This window comes from Eretmochelys imbricata, chromosome 4 (genome assembly GCF_965152235.1).
Source record: "Eretmochelys imbricata isolate rEreImb1 chromosome 4, rEreImb1.hap1, whole genome shotgun sequence".
In the NCBI taxonomy this organism is placed as follows: Eukaryota; Metazoa; Chordata; order Testudines; family Cheloniidae; genus Eretmochelys; species Eretmochelys imbricata.
The window spans coordinates 114,173,174-114,186,236 of record NC_135575.1 but is presented as its reverse complement, the minus strand read 5'-3'; the positions used below and the strand labels follow the sequence as shown (position 1 = coordinate 114,186,236).

Sequence of the window (13,063 nt, the reverse complement as noted above, 5' to 3'; positions counted from 1 at the left end):
GGGAATGAACAAAACGGGTAATCATCAAGTGATCCATCCCATGTCACCCATTCCCAGCTTTTGGCGAACAGAGGTTAGGGACACCATCCCTGCCCATCCTGGCTAATAGCGATTGAGAGACCTATCCTCCATGAATTTATGTATTTTTTTTTAACCCTTTTATAGTCTTGGCCTTCACAACATCTTTTTGCAAAGAGTTCCACGGGTTGACTGTGCGTTGTGTGAAAAAATACATCCTGTTGTTTTAAACTTGCTGCCTATTAATTTCATTTGGTGACCCCTCTTATCCCATGCCAGCTTGATTTGCTTAAGAGCCTGTGGTGAGGGACCTTATCAAAGGCTTTCTGAACATTTAAGTACACTATATGTACTGGATCCCCCTGGTCCACATGCTTGTTGACCCCCTCAAAGAATTCTAGTAGATTGGCAAGGCATGATTTCCCTTTACAAAAACAATGTTGACTCTTCCCCAACAAATTATGTTCATCTATGTGTCTGAAATTTTGTTCTTTACTATATTTTCAACCAGTTTGCCTGGTACTGAAGTTAGGCTTAGCGGCCTGTAATTGCCAGGATCACTTCTGGGGCCCTTTTTAAAAATTGACATCACATTAGCTATCCTCCAGTCATCTGGTAGAGAAGCTGATTTAAACGATAGGGTACAGACTACAGTTAATACTTCTGCAATTTCACATTTGAGTTCCTTCAGGACTCTTGGGTGAACACATTCTGGTCCTGGTGACTTATTACTGTTTAGCTTATCAATTTATTCCAAAACCTCCTCTACTGACACCTCAATCTGGGACAGTTCCTCAGATTTGTCACCTAAAAAGAATGGCTCAGGTTTGGGAATCTCCCTCACATCCTCAGCCGTGAAGACCAATACAAATAATTCATTTAGTTTCTCCACAATGGCCTTATTGTCCTTGAATGCTCCTGTAGCATCTTGATTGTCCAGTGTGGCATTGGTTGTTTAGCAGGCTTCCTAATTCTGATGTACTTAAAAAAAAAATTTGCTATTACTTTTTGAGTCTTTTGCTAGCTGTTCTTCAAATTCAAATACTTTTTTGGCCTTCACTTGCCACAGTTTATGCTCCATTCTATTTTCCTCAATAGAATTTAACTTCCACCTTTTAAAGGATGCCTTTTTGCCTCTAACCACTTCTTTTACATCGTTGTTTAGCTACGTTGGCACTTTTTTGGTCCTTTATGTTTTTTAATCTGGGGTATACATTTAAGTTGAGTCTCTATTACGGTGTCTTTAAAAAGTTTCCATGCAGCTTGCATGGATTTCACTTTGGGCACTGTACCTTTTGATTTCCATTTAAACTAACTTCCTCATTTTTGTGTAGCTCCCCTTTCTGAAATTAAATGCTACTGTGGTGGACAAGCTATATTCACCTCTTGGACCAGATCCTGTGCTCCACTTAGGGCTAAGTCAAGAATTGCCTCTCCTCTTCTGGGTTCCAGGATTAGCTGCTCCAAGAAGTAGTCATTTAAGGTGTCAAGAAACTATATCTGTGCATCCCATCTTGAGGAGAAATGTACCCAGTCAACATGGGGATAGTTGAAATCCCTCATTATTAATTATTATTATTATTTCAATTGTATCGCCTCTCTAATTTCCCTGAGCATTTCTCAGTCACTATCAGCATCCTTGGTCAGGTGGTCAGTAGTATATCCCTACTGCTATACTCTTACTATTCAAGCATAGAATTACTATCCATAGAAATTGTATGGTACAGTTTGGTTCATTTTAAGATTTTTATTTCATTTGACTCTACACTTTCTTTCACATATAGCACCACTCCCCCACCAGCACTACCTGTTCTGTTGTTCTATACACAAAATATATTTTGTGTATATTTCGATATATGGTCCACTACTAGATGGAAATGATAGAATTATCAATAATAAAGCAGAAAAAGCAGAAGTGTTTAGTAAATATTTCTCTTCTGTACTTGGGGGAAAAAAGATGATTTAGTCGTATCATATGATAACACTCTTTCCATTCCACTAGTATCTCAGGAGAATTTTCGACAGCAGCTACTAAAGTTAAACATCTTTAAGTCTGGATAATTTGCAACAAAGTTTCAAAAAGGCTGGCTAAGGAGCTTGCTGAACCAATAATGTTGATTTTCAATAAGTCTTGGAAAACCAGAGAAGTTCAGACAACTGGAAGCAAGGTAATGTTGTGCCACATATTTAAAAAGGGTAAAAAGGATGACTTGGGTAATTATAGCCTACCAATCTGACATTCATAATGGGCAAGATGATGGAGCAACTGATACAGGACTTGCTTAATAAAGAATTAAGGAGGTAATATAATTAATGCCAATCAAAATGGGTTTATGGAAAATAGATCCTGTCAAACTAACCTGTTATTTTTTTCCTGAGATGATGAGTTTGGTTGATAAAGGTAATGGTGTCAATGTAACATACTTATACTTCTGTAAGGTGGTTAACTTGGTACAGCATGACATTTTGATTAAAAACTAGAAGGATATAAAATTAACCCAATACACTATAAATGGATTCAAAGCTGTTTAACTGATAGGCCTCAAAATGTAACTGTAAATGGGGAATCATCGAGTGAGAGTGTTTCCAGCAGGGTCCCTCAGGGATTGGTTCTTAGCCCTACACTATTTAACATTTTTAATAATGACCTGGAAAAAATATAAAATCATCACTGATAAAGTTTGTAGATGACACAAAAATTGGGGGGGGGGGGGGGGGGGGGGGGGAGAGTGGTGAATAACAAAGAGTATAGGTCATCAGTACAAAGCAATATAGACCACTTGGTAAAGTCGGTGGAAGCAAACAGTGCATGTGTTAATGTGGCTAAATGTAAACATATATATTAGAGAAAAGAATGTAAGCCATACTTGCAGGATGGGGGACCCTATCCTGGGAAGAAGCAACTCAAAAAAATTTGGGCATGATGGCAGATGATAAGCTGCACATGAGCTCCCAGTGCACTGCTGTAGCCACAGAGTGCTAATGCAATCCTGGGGTGCATAAACAGGGGAATCTCAAGTAAGAGTAGAGATGTTATTTCACCTAAGTATTTGGCACTAGTGCAACTGCTATTGGAGTACTGTGTCCAGTTCTGGTGTCCACTATTCAAGATGGAAGTTGGTAAACTGAAGATGACTCAGAGAAGAGCCATGAGAATGATTAAAGGATTAGAAAACTTGCCTTATAGTGATAGAGAAAAGGAGCTCAATCTATTTAGCTTAACAAAAAGAAACAGTTAAAGAATGATCTGATTACAGTCTATAAGTATCTATATGAGGAATAAATATGTCATAATGGGCTCTTCAATTTCAAAAAGAAAGGTATAAAATGATCCCATGGCTGGAATTTGAAGCTAGACAAAGGTAGAAACGAGGCGCAAATTTTTAAATGAGGGTAATTAAACCACTGGAAAAACTTACCAAAGGTTGTGGTGGATTCTCCATCAGTGTCAATTTTAAATCAAGAGTGGACGTTTTCCTAAAAGTTATGCTCTATGAATTATTTTGGGGGAGTTGCATGGCCTGTATTATACAGGAAGTCAGACTAGATGATCACAGTGGTTCCTTCCAGCCTTGGAATCTATGAATTTAAGAACTCTGCAGGCTACAGTTAGCACAGCCAGGGATTTAACCAAAAGGCGGTTTTCATTCAAATACTTTGAAAATATATCAAAGTAGATGGTCTTCATAGGCAGGAGATATAAAGCACAAGATGCCAAAGGTTCAAAGGGCAGCTCCATTAACACAGATGAGCTCCCCATCCAACAGTGGATGAGTCCATCACCAGCATCTTGGCAGATAGACTTATATCTCTATCCTTAACTGAATTCCTTTACAGACTGTATTCTTGGTCTAACTATATACTTTGTTTGTTCAATACACACAGTAAACAGAGATAACAATGAGCAATATAAAAAGTAAAAAAATGGAGACTGCAGCTCTATTCCTTATACTGTGGACATGAAGAGAAAGGAGCAGATTATGGAGGAAAGTTAGACTATTTACAATTCCCAGTCCACAGGCTTTTTCTTCTCATTGATTTTGTCATCAGTGAACGCTTTTGCCATTGAACTAGGAGATGCTCGATGCAGTAGGACAATCTCTGCAATCTCAAAGGGGTGGATTAATGTCCTGGATGCATTGATATTTCTGGAAAATCTAATAATTTAAGGGAAAAATCAGGATCTTTTATAAGCCAATAAGAGTAATAACTCTCTGTATAGTTTAAATCATGGCTTAATTTAGCTATAGCTAGCACTAATAAATCTCTAATCTTCAAGCAGATCAAGACTATTATGAAACTGACTTCTAGAAATAATGGGTTTGGCAAAATGATATCAGACCAGTGTTTTGGTAATAGTGAACTCAGTGTTGACTTTTGGGAAGAAATTGGATAGAACACAGAGTACTATCTTCTGTTGATGGAATGTAAAGTATTATTATTTTATAACAGTTCTCCAAGTTCGGGCATCATCCTGTCAGAAACAAAAGGCATGAGAAAGGCCACACTGAAGAACAGGAAGTAGAATACCACCTCTTGGAATGGTTCAAATGTTTTTTTGGTTAAAGAATAGAGTACCAGCTTGAGCATCTATATGAGAAACATCTTAATTTCTGGGGGTTTCAATAACATTCATGTATTTTAAAAATCTCTTGACATGTGAGCAAACTCCAAAGTCTGGAGTTATCTGAATTCACCATAATACCCAAGGATGAAGCTACTGAATTAGTGGACACCCAAACACTAGACCATATTGTAAAAGTAAAATCTGCAAAATGCTTAGGATGCTGTAGACTTCATGCATTAGGTTATGATGTTTACCTGAGTGTCTTACATATATTAATGGTGTTAGCCTTTGTCATTGTGAGGTTTAATGCTGTTGGATTTGGAGGAAGCATTAAGTCCAGAGAAAAGGTCATAGCTGAATAAAAATAGCAAACAGCATCTTCTTACCCCATCTGGGAACCAAAGCCTGGGTCACCAGTTTGGTGCCACAGGTAGCACCCTGGCCCTTTCCTGTCAGACCAGTATTCTTCAACAGTCCATCCAGTTTAACGGTCAAGAAGCTGAAGGGCATTATGATAAATGAAGTGGGGAGTGAGGGGGGCAGGGGAGTAGCTCCCTTTGATGGACACCCAGCCAGCCAGTTCGCTGTAAAATCCCTCTTGGTAGCTGTTCTCTACTTGCTTTACCTGTAAAGGGTTAAAAAAAGTCCCCCAGGTAAAGTAAAAAGAAAGGGGGCTGTGCACTAGCTTCCCGCCAATGTTTTCAGCCACCCCAGGACAGACAGAACGTGCGTACCACTCCATTGACACAGGCGATGCTTGCCCAATTGGAGCCCAACCCTACTGGATGGCTCCTCAAGCCAAAACCGCAATAGAAAGGGAGATCAAGGACATGTTACAGATGGGTGTAATCCGCTCCTCTGAGAGCGCATGGGCATCTCCAGTGGGTTTGGTTCCCAAACCAGATGGGGAAATTCACTTTTGTGTGGACTACTGTAAACTAAATGCTGGAACTCGCCCAGAAAACTATCAATGCCATGCACAGATGAGCTATTGGAGAAACTGGGACATACCCAGTTCATCTCCACCTTAAACTTAACTAAGGGGTACTGGCAAGTGCACTAAATGACCCAGCCAAGGAAAGATCAGCCTTCATCACCCATGCAGGGCTGTAAGAATTTAATGTGCTCCCTTTCGGACTGCAAAATGGACCCACCATCTTCCAAAGATTGGAACATGATCTTCTGGCTGGATTTGGGGAATTTGCCGTCGCCTACCTCAACGATGTGGCTCTATTCTCAGATTCATGGGCAGAACACCTGGAATACCTCCAAGTTGTCTTCCAGTGAATAAGAGAGGCAGGATTAACCGTTAAGGCCTTGAACGTCAGGTGGGTCAAGGTACTATCAACCCCCTAAGGCTAAGATAAATGCTAACCAAAATTGGCCTGTCCCTAAGTCAAAGAAGCAGGTCCAATCCTTCTTGGGCTTGGCCGGGTATTACTGACCGTTTGTACCAAACTACAGCCAAATTGCCACCCCCAATGACAGACCTGACCAGGAAAAAACAACCAAACGCTGTTCAGTGGACTGAGAAGCGTCAGAAAGCCTTTAACCAGCTTAAGGCAGCCCTTACGTCTGACCTTGTACTGATGGCTCCGGACTTCAACTAACCGTTCGTCGTAACCACAGATGCATCTGAGCGTGGTGTGGGAGCAGTTTTAATGCCGGAAGGACCAGATCAACAATTCCATCCTGTTGTGTTTCTGAACAAAAAATTTTCTGAGAGGGAAAGCCACTGGTCAGTCTCAGAAAAAGAATGTTGTGCCATTATGTATGCTCTGGAGAAGCTACGTCCATATATTTGTTCCACCTGCAGACTGACCATGCTGCACTGAAGTGACTTCACACAGTCAAAGTGACTAACAAAAAACTTCAGTAGAGTTTAGCTCTTCAAGACTTTAATTTTAAATTACAACACATTTCAGGAGCCTCTAACAAAGTGGCTGATGCACTCTCCTGGGAAGGTTTCCCAGAATCAGCGGGGTAAAAATGCACCTGCATTCTAAGTCATTGTTGTCCTTGAAATGGAAAAAGTACTGCTTGGTTATTCATATAATTATTAGTAAAATTAGAGGTGCACGTATTTTATTAACTCTGCTTCCTAAACCTCTGGGAAGAAATTCCAGACGGTGTGGACCTGACCTGAACCAGGCTGGCCAGCACCATCTGTGATTTGGGGTGTGTGAGATAAACGAAGTGGAGGGAGTAGCTCCCTTTGATATACACACAGCCAGCTAGCTGTAAAAATCCTCTTGGAGCTGTTCTCTACTTGCTGTACCTATAAAAAGAGTTAAAAAGTCCCCGAGGTAAAGAAAAAAAAAAAGTGGGCACCTGACTAAAAGAGTCAATGGGAAGGCTAGAACTTTTTTAAATTGGGAAAGAAAACTTTCCCTTGGTCTGTTGCTCTCTCTGGACTGAAGAGACGGGCAGCAGGAATGCTGCATAAAGTTTTAACCAGATATGAAAACCATCAGATCGTATTTAGAACTTTCAACAACCCAAATATGTAAGTAAATTAGGAATGTTTAGAAAGACGCGATTGGGTTTATTTCTAAGGCTTGTGAAATCCTCTGTGCTAACCCCAGATGCTTTTGTTTGCTTGTAACCTTTAAGCTAACCCACAAGAAAGCTATTTTGGGTGCTTAATTTTTGAAATTGCTCTTTTAAAAATCTAGCAAAAGCCTAAGTTCCAGATGTATTTTCTTCCTTTTTGTTTTTAATAAAATTTACCTTTTTTAAGAACAGGATTGGATTTTTGGTGTCCTAAGAGGTTTGTACATGTTGTTTGATTAGCTGGTAGCAACAGCTAATTTCCTTTGTTTTCTTTCTCAGATCTTCCCCGTGGGGAGGGGGGGGCAGGCTTGAGTGTACCCCACAGGCAGGAATTCCCAAATGCTCCTTCCTGGGTCCAAGGGGTTTTTTTGCATTTGAGTGGTGGCAGTGTTTACCAAGCCAAGGTCAGAGAAAAGCTGAAACCTTGGGAGTTTGATACAAGCCTTGAGTGGCAAGTATTAATTTTTAAAATCCTTACGTGCCCCCACCTTCTGTACTCAAAGTGACAGAGCGGAGATTCAGCTTGACAGGCATATTCGTCCAGTATTGTGACTCCCCAGACTCTGCTCCTGCATCTCTTCCTTTGACAAAGCAACTGGGGGAGGGCCTTATGATTCTCCTCTGTGACGAACACGGTAATTCCCAGCTCTCCTATGGCTGCATTTATATGAGAAAATTGCACCTGAAGCAACAGTACAATCTATCCTTATTAACCACCCTGCTTCAGGTGTACACAGTGTGCCCATCCTCATATAACAGTTATTGCAAGTGTTGCAGGGCCTATAGATTGTTGCATCTATCCCACAATTCCTGGCACAGTTCCCTGGAGCAAGTGTATAACATATTATAGGCAGAACTGGTAGCAATACCAAAAGTAAAAATCGCCTAACACTTTCCATTAGTTGCTTACATTTAACTTTGCTAAACATCAACCATTTGGGCTGAATTTTCCATGCTGGATGGCTAAATGTTCTTAGAATATTTCATCAAAAAGTATAAGGTGTTTCTCAGAGCAAGGCTGGAAAGAATTGTGTTGTTTTGCCCATCTTGAAAAATTCTTACAAATATTTCACTAAGACACTAGCATCTCCATGCTTTAGAGCAGGGATGTGAAACTGGAGGGTATGGTGTAAGGTGATGCTGCCCTGGTATCAGGAATATGCCTTTTGCTGCTCTCATGAAAAAAACTGCCCAAATCTGGCCAAATTATAAATCTAAAAAAAAAAAAAAAAAAAAAAAACCCACCCCTGCAGTTCACACATACTCACTTGACACTGTTTGGTAGAAACAGTCAATGAAGATTTTGTCTGTACTGGGCTTGCACCAGGGCTGCAGGTGGCGAGCAGGATTTTCCCTGCAATTGCTCTGCTCAGCCATCAGGGGCCACCATGGTGTTTGGCACAGGAAATGAGAGGAGAGAGTCTATCTCCTGTGCTATCAATGCTTCTGGTTGCTGGTGCCCAGGAGAAATGAACAATGCATTTTGAATGGAACACAGAGGGTGAGAGCAGAGCATAGGTAGTGAGGGGAGTTGCATCCATGTGGAAAAAATAGTATCATGATGATTCTATAATTAAAGACTGTATCTTAATGCATATGCACAAGGGGACCCTAATTCTCAGAGTTGCAAATACCATAGCAGAATCACCAACCTTTCCCTCAGGACTGCTGCTGGACCAAATTTAGGCCTGGAGACCCAAGGGAACTATTCTGACTAGTGCCACCTCTTTGGGCAGTGGTGCTATATTCACCCTCTTCATATCTCCATCCCTCCCATCTCTCAACAAAATACTGAGTTTTTACTGAGAGCTTTGGCCTAAAACAGCACCTCTTACTATAATGTACTAGAAGGAAAGCAGTACCTTGAGTCAGTCAGCGGCAAAAAGGATATCCCAGATCTCTTCCTACACTGTTTCTATAAAGGTAACCTAACAAGTCTATAAAAACAAACAAACTGCGAGACTGAGATACAATTTAATAAGTAAGTTATATCAGCATCCCCCAATAATAAAAATACCAACAGAGAAAGGTTGTAAGGACAGATGCAGGTAAAAATGGAAGAGATATGGTAAATTAGGCAGGAAAAAATGAAAAAAGCCAGACGAAAGGCTGGGATTGATACAACAGTTAATTGTATATCTATATCATGATGGTCTCCAGTCATAAAACTTAAGTTGTCTCCGATATTTCCTTAATTTCCACACCAGCTCGAACATAATGAGCCAAATATCCAAAAAGAACTTATTACCAATCCTAACATCTTGTCTACCTCTTGCCTCCTTCAATCTATTCAAAATCCCATCGCCTGTCGTCACTATGCCATCATTCCACCCGATTCCCTTTATTAGTGTCTTTAAAAAACAAACTACACAACACTCCACGCCCCCCCACAAAACACAAATTCAAGCTCCTTGTCCTTACTTTCAATGTTCTGCAATATCTCATCCCTACATATACAGAATCTCCATTTAAAACTTCCTCATACACGTCTACTAAATTTCTATCCTTACTTTTCCCTTCATCTTTTCCTGTTCGGACTTTGTGCCTCCTTTCATACTGCCCTCTGTGCTTGAAACACCATCTACTTATCCACCAGTATCTTCTCTCCCTCCCTTTCATGCTTCTAAATCCCATTTCTTCAATAAAGTTATCATACACTGGTTTCCTCGCTTTCTTAGCGACCAAACAGGTGTAATATATACTTCTCTCCTGTTAATGGTGCAAAAAGTAAATGAGGGAAGCAAGCAGTAGATCACACTTCAGCAGGTTTATGCTGCCCATTGGTGAGGTGGTTTAAGAGTTTTACTGTTCCAAAGGTTGCTGAATCACTACCAGTCACTGAGTGCATGGATCCAGGAGTGGGGATATTTAGCTTTTAGGGAAACATGGCACACAAACAAAAATGTTTTTTGAAAGAATTTTTTCAAAGTTTTCCCATGAGATTTCTGCAGCTGTTTAGAGAACCATTTGTTAATGCTGAAAAAAATACAGAAAAATCAATCATGCAATAACTGATTTTTTTGTACATGGATTTTAATAATCTACAATATAATTTATTTTAATGTATTGAATGCTACTTTGGATAGACAAACATTTTAAAATAGTGATTATTTTAAATTGTTCAGATTTGGACAATAAGACAATTCTACATGAAAACAATTTCAAAACAGCAGGATATTAAAGAAACAGATACAAAAGATTTACCTTGCTGAGTTTTCTGTTCTTGAGTTCTATTCACAGTGAGGTCTAGAGGGCTATCCTGTTCTTCCTGAAGGGAGTTTTCCGTTTGGTTCATTTGGATATTTTTACATATCAGACTTGGTTCAAATGATGAACCATTTCTATTCTCTTGAATTTTGCTACTTTTTGAAATGTATTCAATTGCAAACTGACGGATCATCTTTTTCATTAATTCCTGAGCAACTAGGGGAATGTTAGGATCACAGTTCTGAGGAAGATCTGGGGGGGGGAAAAGAACACATGGAACATATGCATTAATATAAAAAAACAATTTTCTTTGATTATCTTTCTTTTAATAAATACTTAAGAAATTTAATCATTTTGGCCCAGATTTTGAATCCCTTTCTACCTTACTCCATCTGTAATTCTATGGAAATCAGTGAGATTACCTGGGAAGTAAGGTACTACTTAATGTAAGCAAGGGTGCAAGAATCCAGCCCTTTGATTTTTAAAATATACTGAGCTGAAATCTGTCTTGTAGACTTCTGGGTCTGTGGTTTCAGGTGTGAAAGGTGTTTAAACAAAAATAGTGCAAGTGAATTAAATAAAGCTATAAGTTACAGTGTAGTCCAAAAATGTTACTTTAAGAATGAACTTTTACTATAGCAAACAAAATATTTATTTTAAAAATGCAGTTTTACACACAATTAATCCTTAGTATTGATTGTTTTTCTGAGAATGTCAGAATATTCCAAAGATTAAGTTTCACAAAGAGCTGTTCCACTTACACATTAAGTTAATTTTCATTGTCCACATTGTCAATTCAGGATTGCGGAGACAAGCTGGTAAGAAGTCATTAGAAATGTCCCATACAAATTGTAGTTCTGTAATAAACTAACGTTGGATTTCTCAAACTTTTTCCCATGTTCTAATAGAGAAACTATTGTCTTAGGGAACAATTTCCTTTCCCACTTTCAATTATGGGGCCATATCTCCTTTAATTTGTGTTCACATAACATCCCTATGGCAAAAACAGCAATTGCTTAATTTTTCCAACACAGAAAAGTAGTATTAGAAGTGTAACATATTTTAGCCATCTTTTAATACAGTTTACCAGCTGGAAAAAGGAAAAAAGAGACAGCATCATGTGACTAGCCAGGTCTCGTCAGATCACTCCGCAACTTTGCCATAGACCATAGTTTGAGAAACACCAAAATAACGTAAAATCCCACCTTCTGCTGTAATATAAAAGGTCTGCCAAATCAACAAAGCAAAAAAAAAAAAAAAAAAAAAATTAGCACTGAATAAGAATAGTTAGAAAGATTATCAAAATAGATCATTACTTCCTTATAGTTTCTACTCTTGCTGACATAAGATGAGTTTTCAATGCAATAAACGGGATTTACTCTCAGATACAAAAATCATTCAATGGAGTTGAATGGCTAAATCTCCATATCCCATTCAACAATGAACCCTTACATGTCTGAATCACATTTATTTTGACAAAAAAGATGGTTTCTATAGTTAACCTTAGTTTCATTACATGTTTTAATTGTGCTTTAAATATTCCAGCAATATTGCTGTACAGCAGCCCAAATGTCATGGCAAAGAGTGTGGGGAACCTTATAAAGCAGGATTACTTATCTTGTAATTCTGCTTCTCTGAAGATACAATTTTGGCAGAATTCTCACTTGCGCTTTTTAGCACAAGACAGGCACCACTCCCCAAGCTCTAAGACTTTTGGTCTCTAAGGGCAGCAGTAGTTGGCTAGGGCGTCATACTCCTCTCTTCCACCCTCCTCCCCCTCTAACAACAGAAGTGGCACACAAGACCCAAGAATCTAACCACTGCCCTTTTTTGAGCTCACAGGTACTGAGTGTGCCAGAGAACTTTCATCGGCTTTGTCAAGACCATATCACTATCCTATGACACCATGAACTTTTTGATGGGGATTTCAATAGCGTCAAGCCTCTCAAAAATTTACAATAAGGGATGCAGAGAAACTGGTTTACTCTTCAACTAGGGTCCTGAGAAGCTGAAACGTCTGCCAAATGAACCTGGATGCAGTTACTGTGGTGTTTAAATTATTCTCAGACAGACGATTAAGCAGGTTTAATTAGTGGGGACTGAGGAATTTAAAGGGCTCAAACCCATGTGGGCCTACTACATCACTGAACTTTTACCTCTTACAAATTTTAAGTCCTCTAACAAATGGTTTCAAAGAGACCAGTATGACACAGTACTCCTACTCGGAGACAGCATGCTGATGAAGCTCTACTAAAAACCATCAGTGAGGGCTGTCAAGTTGGGATGGAGTATGGCATCCTGGTTCAGAGTAATCACCCATGGCGACCAGAAATGTTGGTGAGGCTGCACCCACTATTCCCACACCTTCAGGGCTTCTGAATATCAAGGCATGATCCACTATCATCCTACCTGTGCATACAGAATGTGGGGGTCAGAGTGCATTTGAATCAGCACTACCTTTAGAGATAGCAGATCTCTGAAAGTGCCTAATGTGTTTAGGACCACGCTCCTCTCCACAAGAATTATGTGCAACTGCTGTTCCGTGAGAGCCCAACTTCCTAAATATGGAATCCCTGAACGTGGGCTCAGCAGCACCGGTTGGCTGTATCCATTTTTCACTACAATTTGGAAGAGAAGTATTTGCAAGTCAATTCCTAACTGGCAATAGCTTGCTGGACTGCCACTAGGATCATGTCACTCAAGTGTGATGCACAAGTC

General features: G+C 39.5%; 1 protein-coding gene across 6 annotated transcripts in view; it reads right to left on the bottom strand.

Moving 5' to 3' along the window:
* The window catches only part of LCORL (ligand dependent nuclear receptor corepressor like), a 176,565-nt gene that overhangs the window by 56,922 nt on the left and 106,580 nt on the right, over positions 1-13,063 (bottom strand). For 4 of the 6 annotated variants that reach the window (XM_077815806.1, XM_077815803.1, XM_077815804.1 and 1 more), the window contains exon 5: positions 10,343-10,597. The exons of 1 other annotated variant lie outside the window; for it this stretch is intronic. In XM_077815806.1, coding sequence (XP_077671932.1) covers positions 10,343-10,597 — 255 coding nt within the window. Of the gene's footprint in view, positions 1-10,005; positions 10,115-10,342; positions 10,598-13,063 lie in introns of those variants that run through there. One more of the 6 variants, XM_077815808.1, reaches the window with a different exon arrangement.